The sequence below is a fragment of the Agelaius tricolor genome, unplaced genomic scaffold (assembly GCF_023055355.1).
Source record: "Agelaius tricolor isolate 1412-34295 unplaced genomic scaffold, bAgeTri1.0.p SCAF_3, whole genome shotgun sequence".
Classification (NCBI taxonomy): domain Eukaryota; kingdom Metazoa; phylum Chordata; class Aves; order Passeriformes; family Icteridae; genus Agelaius; species Agelaius tricolor.
In genome coordinates, this window is record NW_027269263.1 from 66,248,600 (window position 1) to 66,263,236 (window position 14,637).

At 47.3% G+C, this 14,637-nt stretch overlaps 1 protein-coding gene across 1 annotated transcript in view; it reads right to left on the minus strand.

Moving 5' to 3' along the window:
- LOC139587611 (store-operated calcium entry regulator STIMATE-like) overlaps window positions 1-14,190 on the minus strand; it is a 36,470-nt gene extending 22,280 nt beyond the window's left edge. The window contains exon 1 of the mRNA XM_071422009.1: window positions 14,005-14,190. Within this exon, the coding sequence (XP_071278110.1) occupies window positions 14,005-14,113 (109 nt within the window). The 5' untranslated portion in view covers window positions 14,114-14,190. The remainder of the gene's footprint in view (window positions 1-14,004) is intronic.
- Window positions 14,191-14,637: the final 447 nt, after the last annotated feature.

Sequence of the window (14,637 nt, forward strand, 5' to 3'; positions counted from 1 at the left end):
AATATAATATAATCATAGTAAAGAATAGAGAAATAATATTTACAGAAGGCTAAAAGATAATAATGAAAATTTGTGACTCCCTCTCTAGAGTCCCACACAGCCTGACCCTGATTGGTCATTAAGTCAAAACAATTCACATGAAACCAATGAAACAATCACCTATGGATAAACAATCTCCAAACCACATTCCAAAGGAGCACAACACAGGAGAAGCAAATGAGATAATATTGTTTTCCTTTTTCTCTGAGGCCTCTCCGCTTCCCAGGAGAAGAACCCTGGGCAAAGAGGATTTTTCAGAAAATATGACAGTGACACGGGACCCTCAGCATTTGAAAGTTTAAAGCTGAGCAAAGCCAAGGGCAGTGGTGGCATCACTGTCCCTGGAAGTGTCCAGAAGACACAGATGTTGTGTTTAGGGACACAGGTTAGGGGTGAGCTTGGCAGTGCTGGGTTAATGGTCAGATCTGATGGTCCTGGATGGCTTTTCCAGCCACAATGATTCCATGATTCTGTTCTCTGGCCTGGAGCAAACCAATCAGAGGGGTCACTGTCATATTTTCAGAAAAATCCCTTTGCCAGGATTTCTTCTCCTGGGAAACTGAGAAGCCTCAGAGAAAAGGGAAAACAATTCTTATCTCATTTGCTTCTCCTGTGTTGTGCTCATGTGGAATGTGTTTGGATTGTTTCATTGGTTTCATGTGAATTGTTTTGACTCTTTGGCAAATCAGTGCCAAGCTGTATTGAGACTCTGGAAAGAATCACAAGTTTTAATTATTATCTTTTTAGCCTTTCTGTATTCTTTAGTACAGTTTAGTATAGCATTCATTAATATAATATAGTAACATAAAATAATAAATGAGCCTTCTGAGAGCATGGAGTCAGATTCATCACTCCTTCCTGCCACGAGGATCCCCACAAATACAATACCCCCAAAGGGCAGCCTGGGCTCCTTCCCCTGGGAAATGCCTTCCTGATCCAACATGGAAGGATGCAGGGACTTCCCTGACAGGAGCCTTGACATTTCACAAGTGCAGCTTTGTCCTGCTTTTACTGGCAAGGTGACAGGGCAACAGATGAAAAGACAAGGACAATGAGGAACTTTTTACAACTAGAAGAAGAGATATTTAGGTGGGAACCTGGGGAGAAATTCTTTACTGTGAGGATGAGGAGGCACTGGAACGGGGTGCCCGAGAAGCTGTGGCTGCTCCACCTCTGGAAGTGTCCAAGGCCAGGTTGGACAGAGCTTGGAGCAACCTGGGACAGAGGGAGGTGTCCCTGCCCATGGCAGGGGGTGGAACAAGATAGTCTGTAAGGTCCCTTCCAGCCCAAACCATTCTCCAATCCTGGGATCTCCCCTAATCCCAGGATTTAGTCAAGCACGTGCAGGGATTTGGTGCCGGTCTCAAATCCACAGAAAACCAGCACTGCTACAACCTGACCCATTATTGCCAGTGATGAGTAACAAAGCACCAGTCAAGTCACACCAGACCCTGCTGCAGCAGCTTGGCCTACTCCTGTCCAGAAAAAAATCCACCAGTTTCCCTCATCCAGCTGAATCCCACCATGAGGTATTCCTGCAGCAATGACTGCCATCAGCTCAGACAAGATCCATCATCACTGGTGCCCTTCAAAAGCCAATTTTCATTTCACCTACCCACAAGCATCAGAGCCATGGACCAACCAAGGGGCCAGAATTGTTTAAAGCAGCCCTCAGCTCATGGGGGCAAAGAGCACAGTGCTCAAAAAAAGCTTTTGGAGGGGTCTTCAGGCCAGCCAGCTGACCACTAGCCCAACCACAGCAGCACCAGGGGTGATTTTCATTATTCTCCTAATGAGAAGTGACATGTTATGTATCCACAGCCACTCAGGCTAGAAACACAGTAATTCAGTGTGATAAGATGACAAGTAAGAGGTAAGAAGTTAATGGTGTGGTGCCTTGTTGAACACAGCTTGTCATGCCTCATTAGATTTAAGAGAGTTATCTGAGACTGTGTAATTATCAGAGACAGTAAAACTGTTGTATTAAAGATAAAAGCTGGTATTATAGAGAAATAATTAACTGCTTAATAGGGCATTTACTGTGCAGAGCTGCAGCAGGCTGGCTCCAAATTAAACCAGAAATCCAGCCAAGATTACCAGAGCTTAAACAGGGAGCAGAGTTGTTTGGTAGCTGTGGCCCGGGGTTAGGGGGGGATGTTAAATCCACAGGAGCAGCACCACATCTCTGAAGACTCCAGGAGATGATGGAGCCCTCCATGAAGCAGCACTTTGTGCTCAGTGAGCACAGCAGGGCTCTGGAGAATGAGCAGCAACAGCAAAGCTTCCCTCCCCTCTTCCAAACGCTGCAGAGAGCCAAGCCATGGCATGCACAGGCACAGGCTCAACTGGATCAAGCTGCAGAAAGGCTAAAATCTCCTCTGTTCTTCTCAAAATGTGTTTCAAATCACTCAGTTTTCCACCAGCTGTAGGGGGGTTTGCTACCCTGGCTCAGACAGACCAGTCCATCCTTAATATTTACTTTAAGGGAAGTTATGCATACATCAAGGACAAAAAAAAAAATAAGTGATATTTGAGTTCTAGCACCTATGACCAAATGAAACTCCATAAAAACACCTGAAACAAATTAAAAATGCAGTTTACTGCACACAGAGTTGCACAAAATGGAAGAGAACCCAAATTCAATTAGATTGACAATGAGACTGGAATGCAGCTGCTCTAGATCAGAAGGCATCAGGAATTTGGGTCCCAAAACCACAGTACTGAATATTTTAATGCTGCTTCCCTTCTCAGCTGTGTCCATGTGCAAGGAAGCAATGTTATTGCACATCTTGGGAAGAAATTCTTCCCTGTGAGGGTGGGCAGGCCCTGGCACAGGGTGCCCAGAGCAGCTGTGGCTGCCCCTGGATCCCTGGAAGTGTCCAAGGCCAGGCTGGATGGGGCTTGGAGCAGCCTGGGATGGTGGAAGGTGTCCCTGCCCATGGCAGGGGTGGCACTGGATCCACCATTGGATCCAAACTGTGCTCACCATTCTGTGACTGAGTGTAGGGGGATAGAATATAAGAAAATAAAGGTAGTACAGAAAGTAATCTTACCCCTAAGGAGTTGCAGCTGGGCTAATTATTAAAGATTAGGAGCAGGCCTGACTTTTAACAGGCCACAGCTGTAGGCAATGAGAAGAAGAGTGCTATAAAAGAGTGGATTGGGTGGTTGAAGGGGAATTGGAGTCAGTTGGCTGCTGTGAGAAGAAGAAAGAGTCAGTGCTTGGAGGAGCTGCCTGTGAGAAACATCAAGGAGGTGTGGAACTCTTGCACTAAGGAGACAAAAATATGAAACCTTTGCAATATAATGACAACAACTGAGATCCTAGGGGAGCCAGGTCTGTCCCATTAAACATAAGCAGAGCACCACTGGGATGGTGCCTGCCTTCTGCAGGCTCTGCCCTGCCTGGCTCCAGCTGCTGCAGACAAAAAGCTGTGAGGCTGAAACAGAAGGGAAGGAAGATGAGGGACAATCTGAGAGATCCCCTGACCACAGCAGAGAGAGGGGAGGGCAGGAAATAAAATGCTTCCCAGCCCTTCCTCTTCAGGTAAGGACAATAAGGATCAAACATGCTTGAAATCCCCTCAGAGCCACCAGGCTGGGTGGAAGCTGACAACTGAATGAGAACCTGTGAAAAGTTAAAAGGAAAAAAAACAGTATTTGTTGGAGTCTTTCAATCTAGATCTGGAAATAGTCAGAAAGCTAAAAGATAAAAGCACAATGACAGCTGCCCTCACTCTTTTTCCAGTATAATACAGAGGTTAATATTCATTATGTTGTTTGTTCTCTTGATGCAATAGAAAGGGGACAGACAGCTTTGCCTGCCCTACACCAAGACAAGGGCTGTGAAGTTACCAGAGCTTGTCACAGTCAGTGTCCCACAGCCTACTTCTGCTTTTGAACAAATTCTCTGATTCTAATAATTAAGACAAGGACAGTAGCAACAACAGCCCTATGCCCTTGTGCTGTTCCTCACCCCTGCTGGAACATCCTCCCTGCATCCCCCATTGACCCCACACTGCAGTCAGGCACATCTGCTGCAGATTTGTGCACCAGCACAGGAAAAAAAAACCCCTAATTTAATCAGAATTAGCTGCAGCATCAACCAGCTGCTGATCAGCAAAACAGGCTACCAAGTCAGGTTTCTGTGGGGGTCCCAGTTGTGGGTTTCTCTGGGGCTGGATTGAAGGCACTTGAGATGGCAGTTCATGTTGGGGCTCAGGTGTTTATTATTTCTTATCAGTAAAACAGTCTCACTACTGTGAGTTCAGCAGCTTTTCATTAGAAGGCACAAAATGGCCAACAATCTCTTGCTACAAGGGCTTTTAAGGCTAAACTATCCAATTAAGAGCTGACACCTGGATTATTTTCCCTTTTAACCCAATAACTGATCCCAAAGAGCTGCAATGGGGACTCTCCTGCCCAATTACAAAACGCCACCCAAACCCTTGAAGAAGGAAGAAGAAGCATGAAGCAGAAACCCAGGATAACACCCTGTGCCCTCCATCTTGCTTCCACCCACAACATACTAAAAATCCCAAAACCTCAATTTCTCACCAAGTGATACACCTACACTGCTCTCCATAATCTATTTCACACTTTTGTGGATTCCAGTCCATCTTGAAGTCTGGGAAACTTTCTCCATGAATGAGGGTCAGAGTCAGTGCTGCCCTGGGGGTCAGGGCACCCCAGAGCAGACACAGAAATATTCCCAGTGCTCTGGGTTTCCACAGGTTTCCATGAAATTATAGGGGGAAACTTATCTCCCTGGGATATGGTTAGACATGCTTGGCTGAGAGCCAGACCACCTCCCTGACAAATCTTACTGCAACCAACCACAGGAGACTGAAGCTGAGGTTTGGGAGGGAGGTGTTGACTCAACAGACAGAACTTTTGGGATTTGATTTACAGGGATCCAAGCCTGACCCCACTGAGCTCAGCAGCAGGCCTGGGGGGGATGGATACTGAAAATGAACCTGATATAAAAGCACTTTTAGATGCATTAATACACCTAAATTGTGAAAGGTCCATCAAAAATAAAGTCTGAAATGCCCCAAACTGGTGATACTGCTGCTTGCTTTTAAGAGGGGACTAAACTGACTGCCACAAACCCCACATCCAGGGCCACATCCCACTAGCAAGAGGGTTAGGACTTCATTTCTGGCCTGTGCCAAAAAGGACTCAGAGCTACTGTACCAGGGAGGAAACAGAAGCTCTTCCCCTGCCCAACCCCTGTGTTATTTTCAGCAGTACAGTCTTCAATAACACATCTCAACCTATTTTGCAGGACACACCCTTTCCCAGGCTCTTTCCAAGCCCCAGGCAGGAAAGAAGCCAACATTCAGGATACAGAGCCAAAACCCTGGGGTCTGCACTATTCTTAGCCTGAGCAGCCACTCAGACAGCTCGACCCCAGACACAATGGGAGGAAGCAGCAGCAGCCACTGTTTGCAGAGAGCAGCCAGAAAAGTGTGAAATTATATCCCCCATCAGTTCAGGGAGCAGCCAAAGTCCTGGTTTTCCTCCTCAGAACAGCTGTCAGTGGTTTGAGGGCACGGACTGCTGCTGGCTTCCATCCTCAGGTCTGCCTGCCCTGGGTGTATTCTGTATTCCCTCCCAAAGAGCCTGGTACCGGTGTGAGGAGAATGAAAGCACCTCCAGCAATAGTGGCAGAGGAAGGAACAGAAACTGAGACTGTGTTCATGGAATCACTGGATGGTTTGATGGGAAGGGCCTTTAAAGACATCTTGTACCAATTCCCTGCCATGGGCAGGGACCCCTTCCACAGAACCAGGCTGGCTCAGGAGCCTCAGCTGGAACACCCATCCTTCTGGAGACTCCAACTGCCCCAAACAAAGGCCACAGAGGATCCTGGCATGGTTCTCAGCCTTAAGCTCTACCTTTTGTGTCTTATTTTTGCACAGATTTTTAAAGCTGTTATTTTAGCCAAGCGCCAGGTGGTCACCAAGCAAAGCTGTGAGACAACAACCATCAGCTTTGCACATTGAGAACAGAACATATTATTTACTGACACAGCAGGTCCTACAGGACACCTGGACTGAGGCTGGGCTCCAACTCAATGCAGAGCATCCTGGGGAGGCAGTTGTGACTCCCCATATAATGCATTGCAAGCCAGTCCCTTGAAAAATGGAGTTTAGAGAAAAGGAAAGATAAAAGTAAGGCAATAAAATCCAAGATCACTAAGAGAAGACCACCTGAAGGATGAAGTGATGCACAAGCAGTTATTATAGACTCACAGATGGTTCGGGTTGGAAGGGACCTTAACCATCATCTTCTTTCTACTCCCTTTTAGCATTAAAGACAGCATTTTATCCCAACTCAACTTTTAACATTAAAGTCTCTCTGCCATACAGTTTTCTTACAAATGCTGTTTAAAAAAACAAGCTGTAAATTTAAGAGACTCCTTAAAGCTTTGCATGCTCCACCTCATAATTATAAAATACTAATTTCACTGTACAGATTTTTGTCTCATTAAGTCAGCCATAACATCAACTGCCCACCACACGTGGCAGAACCAACTCAGGAAGGTGCAGGGTGAAGGATCACAGGTAACTTCTCATGGAGCTCTACTCTGCCAGCTCATTTTCCATCTTCCCCAATGCCTTTGTTCTCTCAGAAACCAGGAGCTTCCAGAGACATAAACTTTAAGGAATTTAGAGATTTTAGAGAAGCTAAGATTTTAGTTAGAGTTAAACTTATTGGAGTTAATTAAAAAAAATGGGTAGGCCCTGATGAACTTAAGAGTTAGTAGTTTTAATACTAATAACTGATTACTTGTCAACACAATGTTTGGTTAGCTGGATTTATAATGAAGAATATAGAAACTGATAAATAGCTTTTAGGAACATAAGACAATTGTAGGCCTCCTGTGTTCTGAAACAATTGAAGATGGGGAATGGGAATCCTACCAAAGGTTCATTTGTCATATTTGCATTGAAAAGGTAGAAAGGTCAGAACAAGGAAGATTTCATTTACTTCCTCATTTTGGGACCCCTCCCCATGAAAGGGACCACCAACACATTTCAAGGAACAAATGCTTAATAACTTTTGAACTAATTACCACATGGAGCAGGGAATGGGATGTACCAAAGATGTGAATCTGTATTTGTATTTTGGGTATTCAATACTTGTATTGATAAAAGGACTCTGTAATCACCTGTAAATTGTGGTATCTATTTGGGAGTTATCCCACAATAAACATACACTTTCTAGCTCTGAACTGTTAGAGAGTTTTTGGATATAGGTACTAGATCAATATCCATATTGGGAATGGGATGTACCAAAGTTATGAAAATGTATTGGTATTTTGGGTATTCATAACTGTATACATAAAAGGACTCTGTGATCACCTGTAGCAATAAACACACACTTTCCAACTCTAAACTGTTAGAGAGTTTTTGTCCATCACACTTGGATATTGGTACTAGATCAATATCCATAATTTTTTTAATAAATCATTCCCAGTCCCCGCTCAGCTCGGCCGCTCGAGGGGCGATGGCCGAGGAGAGGTCAGAGCAACCAACAGCTGCAATTCTAAAGCTTTGTGGAAAGCTGTGTGCAGCTTAATGAAGCACACTGAGTGCTGCACAGACCTTCCAGCCCACAAAGTGCAACACATGTTCTCCAGCTCATCCAGTTTTCAGATGTACTGAAGCAGAAGAGAAACGTGCTGAGAGCCCTGCCATGTGCAGCTTAACCCACAAACCTACATGTAAATCAGCAAGGACCCAAGCTTCACACTGCCAGACACAGTTAACCTCTGTGGCTTTGTTTTTCTCCAGAGGGAAAAGCATTTACAGGGGTGAAGTTGGAATTTGCATGCTCTTGTGTGTGAACAATTAAAAGCACACACAGTTACACACTCGTGTGACTGCAAGCAAAGGCAGCAGAGCCTGCCTTGGGCAGGGGAAGCCTGCAGTGGGGTTTTGTGTCTTGGGCAGATCTATTTCAGAACAGAATGGAAGTCTGGACAGATCAAGTGCTCTAGCATTTACTTCTTCTTTTTCTTGGCAGGAACTCGCACTTTCACCCACCCTTATGAGGTATTTTCAGTGTAAAGTCAAAACACAAACCAGAAAGCACTTGGGATACTTTTGAAGCACTGAGACAGCACTTCACTTCAAACCATGTACAGCAACTGACAACAAACTATATACAACAAACTATGTACAAATACCATATGGACAACAAACTATATACAACCAACCATGGACAAATATCATATGTACAACAAACCATATGTACAACAAACTATGTACAAATACCATATCTACAACAAACTATATACAAACTATGTACAAATACCATATCTACAACAAACCATGGACAACAAACCATATGTACAACAAAGCATATGTACAAATACCATATCTACAACAAACTATGTACAAATACCATATGTACAACAAACTGTGTACAACAAACTCTGTACCAGCCTGAACTGAGCACTGGGGCAGAATCACAGTGTGGTTTGAGTTGGAAGGGTCCTTTGATGGTCACCTCATTCAAATCCCCTGCCATGGACAGGGACACCTTCCACTATACCCAGAGACCCATCCAACCTGACCTTAAATATTTCCAGGGATAGGGCATCCATCATTCTGCTGGGCAACCTGTTTCAGTGCTTCAGCATTCTCATTGTAAAAAAATTCCTCTTGTATTTAGTCTAAATCTATCTTCTTTCAGTTTAAAACCAATGCCCCTTTCCCTATCACTACAGGGCCCAGTAAAAAGTCACAAAAGTTGGGTTAAGTTTGATTTATCTGGTGGAGATGAATGCAACAGCTTCCATGAGTCCCTCTTGAAGTTCAGACACTTCTCAACACGAGGATGCTCTCTCCCATTTCACCATCCAGGACAAAATCAACGTTGAAAGCTCAGCTGGAAAATCCATAGGGATCAGGAAAACACAGGCCACAGATCAAGGGGATCCTTCTGATGTTCTTTGACAACTGTTTTCTACCACAGAGACACTATTTCTTTTACAGGAAGTCTGGTAAATTCCTATTCTGTGGCTCTGCCTCTGGACAAGCTACTTGGACCAGTGTCTAGAACACCATCCCAGGTGCTCACAGAGCATCTCCAGCTCCAATTCCTGCCTGGGGCTCAGCACCAGGGTCCCTCCTGCAAACTGGGCCTTCTTAAGACTAAGCTCAAGGCAAGATGTGCTGGAAGAGCATGTCCAGCAGTGACATGCAAGAGGAGAGAGGGACGCTGCTGTCACACGAGGCAGGATCAAGACATTTTCAGAAGTAAAGCTGAAAGCCAGCTTTCCCACAGGGCTGTGGGAGCTCAGTCCAGTCCAGCTCTCCTTGCCTGGCAGTAGGAGTGTTTTCCAAGAGCAACATCTATTTTCATACCAACATCACAAGTGCTTCTACACCTCATCCAGCAGCTCAGAGGGCTGCCAAGCCAGTTTCAGAAAAAGCTGGAAGAAAAACAAAGGTTCATGCATTTTCTCAATGCTGTTTGTGGTAGAGTAGAAAATGAGGATACCAGCTCCAGGGAAAAATTTTTTCCATTCACAATGGAGACAAAAATTCTTGAGCTCCTCAAATCCTGCACTCTAGTTAATTCACAAAGAAGGCTATGGATGTAATTTGTAGAAAAGATCTTCCCTCATTTCAAAGAGTTTTGTTGTCCCCTGTGCAAACCTGGACAACTTTTGCTAGTCTAGAGCCCTGTAATGTATGTTAGGGATAATTCATGCAATTAATGTATGGTATAAAATACGGTGAAATCCAAACCATGTCTTTTGACCCCCTGGCCAGAAGCAGCTGTCGATTTAGATTCAACTAGCTCCCAGACACAAGTTATGACACAAGTTAAGATAACAATTGATGCCTTGGCGTAAGAATAGAAGCTTCCAGGGTGATGATTACCGGTTTCTCTCCTCGGGAGCCACCCAAGAGCAATTATCACCTTGCTGATTGCATCTGTCAAGATCGCCAGTGACGCCACCCTGACACACCTGAACACCAGGCTCCTCCTCCGATGCCATTGACACCAATGGCACACCTGGACTCGGCCTTTGTCCAGTGACACCACCCTGACACACCTGAACACCAGGCTCCTCCCATGCCATTGACACCAATGGCACACCTGGACTCGGCCTTTGTCCACTGACACCACCCTGACACACCTGAACACCCGGCTCCTCCTCCGATGCCATTGACACCAATGGCACACCTGGACTCGGCCTTTGTCCAGTGACACCACCCTGACACACCTGAACACCCGGCTCCTCCTCCGATGCCATTGACACCAATGGCACACCTGGACTCGGCCTCTGTCCAGCTCTGCACATGGAAAGCAGCAGCGATGCACGTGAAGAGACACAAAGGAAACTTGGTCATCTTTGCCTCGGGCAGAATAAACTGTATAAAACCTCGCTGCAAGAAGCAGCATGTGTGAACCACCCACGGGTGAACCCATGTGTGAACCACCCATGTGTGACCCGAGGGGGACACTCTGACACTCAGGAGGTCAGATCCGTGTTCATTCACCCGGCGCTGATCCCGGGCTCGACGCTGTCTCCTTGGCTGTGGTGGTTTCGAAGACCGAAACTTCGGTCTCGCAGACAAATTAATGAATCTTTGCTAAGTTTTTTATAATTTTGGCTCACGATTTGATCATTTATAACAACCCCTTCCTCAAAAAAAAAAGGATAGAATGAATAGCACCAACTGCAGGGGCTCACCCAGTCCTTACAGCTGAGGTAACTGCAAGGAGCTTTCCCCACCCAGCTGAGTGATGCTCAAGGAAAAGCATTGCAAAGCGCTTCAGATGGGATTGCACAATTATCCCCACTCCTCAGGGCCATGACCTCCCCAGGGGAGGTTCTTGCACAGGAATACAGATTGCCACACACACACAGCTGCTGGGCTCCTCTGCCTTCAAGTGTTTGTGATCATTCGGACTGTCCTTGCAGCCAAAGAGCCTCCACAGCCACCCCAGGCAGGTGGAAAGGGTGACACCCCTTTGCCATTTGACTCCCAAATGGGGCAAAGCTGCAACCAGAGCAAGCTCTGGTCATACTGGGATTAGGTTTGACTACAGCCTTGAAGACCTTGCTGGAAAAGCAAGAGAGTGTTTGTAGGCTAAAATGAACTGTTAGCACTATTGCTCATGGGAGTTGACAGAACAATAAAACCCCACTAAACAGCTGTCCTGACTCCCTGCCAAGGCTGGGCATCATTTACTTCTGGGTCCTGTTTTCACCACTCAAAGAATCCATTTCACAGAATCCACAGCAATGGGGAGCAACCACCCCACTCTATCATTCAAAACTAATTTCCTCCTCCATTAGGTTTTCCTACCAGGTTGGCAGAAGAGAATCTTTCCACAGCCCCAAAAAAACACAAATTCAAGGACATGAATTGCTCTGATAAAAACAAATTTATCCTCCCTGCAATGGCCATGCTTGGGATCCACATTCTGGAGGGATACTCTGAGCACATCCATGCAGATACACCTGCAAAACTTTGCAGAATGCCAAATGTTATTGTTAGTATGAGTTTCTCTGCATGTTTTCAAGAGCTCTGAACAGTTTCTCCACAATCTGGAAATTTTTTCCATGCAAATCCAGGTGTTCCTATAGCTGAGCTGGTACTTTAAAGTAGAAGGAATAGAAAGGCATTGGTTTGAGTTTGGACAGGAATTCTGTTCCATGGTTTTGGGTCAGAAGGGACCTTAAAGATCACCAAGTTCCACCTCCCTGCCATGGACGGGGACACCTTCCATTATCTGAGGTTGCTCCAAGCCCCATCCAACCTGGCCTTGGACACTTCCAGGGATCCAGGGACAGCCACAGCTTCCCTGAGCACCCTGTTCCAGGGCCTCACCACCCTCATGGTCCTTGTTTCCACTTATTAACCCATGACCTGCAATATTCTGGCAAAGAAGAAATCACAGTAATAAAATCAACAGAAACACTGAAGGAAAGAAGAAAGTACTGAAGGAAAGAAGTATCAAAGGGCTGACTCCAACAACAGCAACACCCTAAATCCTACATGATGTCATGAGTCATCCTAAACTAGGATCTACATGATGTCATTTAGTCATCCTAAACTCTACATGAGTCACCCAGCTGGGACTGCCTGGCTGGGTGAAATGAAGGTGCAACCAAAATTCCCAGGAAGTTTTTTGTCTCAGCTCCAGAAGCTTCCACACCTCCCAGGCACTGGAGCCTTCTCCTTGCCAGCTGAACGTGCCACAGAAACAACCCAAAAGCTGAAGGTTGATGCCCAAAACAAAACTGTTGGTGAGCCCACCACCACCGTGGGTTAGGAGTCAGCACACACAGCCCCCTCCAGCAGATCCAAGGGAGCCTCCAGCTGGAAGTGTGAGCCTGGGGCACAGGTAAGGACCAGCTGGGGTGGGTCAGGGACCACCAGCCCAGCTGCAGCCACGGAGGGGCTGTGGTTGGGATCCCAGGGCTGTAAACACATCTGCCCTCGGGGTCCCAGGCAGCAGTTCCTCCTCAGCTGAGGCACAACAAAACCACACAGGATCAGCTTTCAGTTTCTCTCCATTAACCAAGAGGCTGTTAATGTTCACAGAAATATTAGCCCCTGCACCAGCAGTTAGCCCAGAGCTGCTGATTTTCTGGCAGGCGTTATGCATCCTCATCCCCAGAGGTATTCCAACATGATTTACCCAAGTCCTCGATTTTATGGGACACCCCATGGCGTTTATGGGAGAATTAACCCATATGCACACATCACTAGGGGGAACAGGAACAGAAAACGAAATTACCACTATTCTTACTGAAAATATTTGGTGAAACACAAGCAGCGGCATGTTGCAACTGGGCTGCTCCAGCTGGAAGAAGGTATCAGTTATCCCTGGAAGAACTTGTTGCAATTTTCTCTGGCAGCTCGGCGTTAACCGCAGCGCTGGAGCCTTTGAAAGCGGTTTCCAAAAGGCAGAGGGGGCAAGAGAATCTCAAAATCTGCAGCTACTTAACCAGAAAACTTGGAAGTTTCGGTTCACTGTCACCACAGGCTTTCAAACAAGGAAAACAGATCGGGTTCTGGCATGTTGATTCAACTTGTGCTAAACCACTTAACCCTGAAGAGCAGCAACACACACACATCGCTCTGAGCAAAACGCAGCTGCGGCACAGAGCAACAGTGAATTTTCACGGCTCCTTCAGCCTCAGCGTTCCGCACCTTTTCACAGGACCGCAGGATCACCGAGGCTGGGAAAGAATTCTAAAATCATCAAGTGCAGTCATTAACCCAGCACTGCCAAGTGCTCTACCAAACCACATCCACACGTATTTTAAATATCTCCTGGGACGGAGGCTCCAGCACTGCCCTGGGCAGCCGGTTCCAATGCCTTCCCCTTCCGGGGAAGAAGCTTTTTCCCAAATACCCACTCTGAACTTTCTACAGCGTAACTTGGGGCCGTTCTCTCTGGCTCTGCAAATCACACCCCGGGTGATTTTTCTCACTCCTCAGCTGATTTCTCCCACTACCAGCCCTTCCCAGTAACCAGAAAAACACGTTCTCTCTCTGTAACCTCCTTCCCCAAGCCCTAAAACTTGAGCGAAAATTCAACAAAAACAATATCACAGACCATTGAAATCCCCCCGAGCACGCAGCGCCGTGTCGGACACCCGCCCCGTTTTTATCAGCTCCTCCCCGGCCACTCGCGGGGTCACACCAAGAGCTTTTTTTTACCCCTCATTAAAATTTTCTAAGCGACTGAGCAATGGCTCACACAAGCGAGGCCAATTTTAGGAGATTACAGCCTCGCTTTCCACGGAGCTTCATTACCATCAGATTAGGGAGTTTGGAAGAAGGAGCATCTGGCGCTGCTCCTGCTGCTGGGGAACATCCCCAGCGCGTCCCTTCCTCCCCAACCCAAACTTGGTGCTTTTGAAGAGAACGGGCACCCACCCCATCCCACCGAGGTGTCCCTGGTCCCCCCGCTACTCACGCATGAGGGTGCTGAAGGCGCAGAGAGCCAGCAGCGCCTGCAGCAGCACCCCGAAGCGCCCCAGCAGCGCTCCGCTGCCGCAGCCGTGCGCCGGCCGGGGGGCGGCCATGGGGATGCCGTGGGACGGGAAAGTGCGGAGAGGTGCGGGAGAGCCCGGGACGAAGCGGGAACGGGGGTGGGAATGGGGATGGGACAGCCCCGACCCGCACAAAGGCGGCCCCGAGCCGCCGCTCCCGCCCCACGGCCCGCCCCGCCGGCAGCAGCGCCCGGGGCGGGGCGGGAGGGGAGGGACGGAGGAGGGCATGGAGATGGGGACAGGGAAAAGGGACATGGATGGGGATGGGGACAGGGACCGGGAAAAGGGACATGGATGGGGATGGGGACAGGGAAAAGGAACATGGATGGAGATGGGGACAGGGAAAAGGAACATGGATGGAGATGGGGAGAAGGGCCGGGAAAAGGGACACGGATGGGGATGGAGATGGGGAGAGGGACAGGGAAAAGGGACATGGATGGAGATGGGGAGAGGGACCGGGAAAAGGGACACGGATGGAAATGGAGAGAGGGACACGGAAAAGGGACACGGATGGGGATGGGGAGAGGGACAGGGAAAAGGGACATGGATGGAGATGG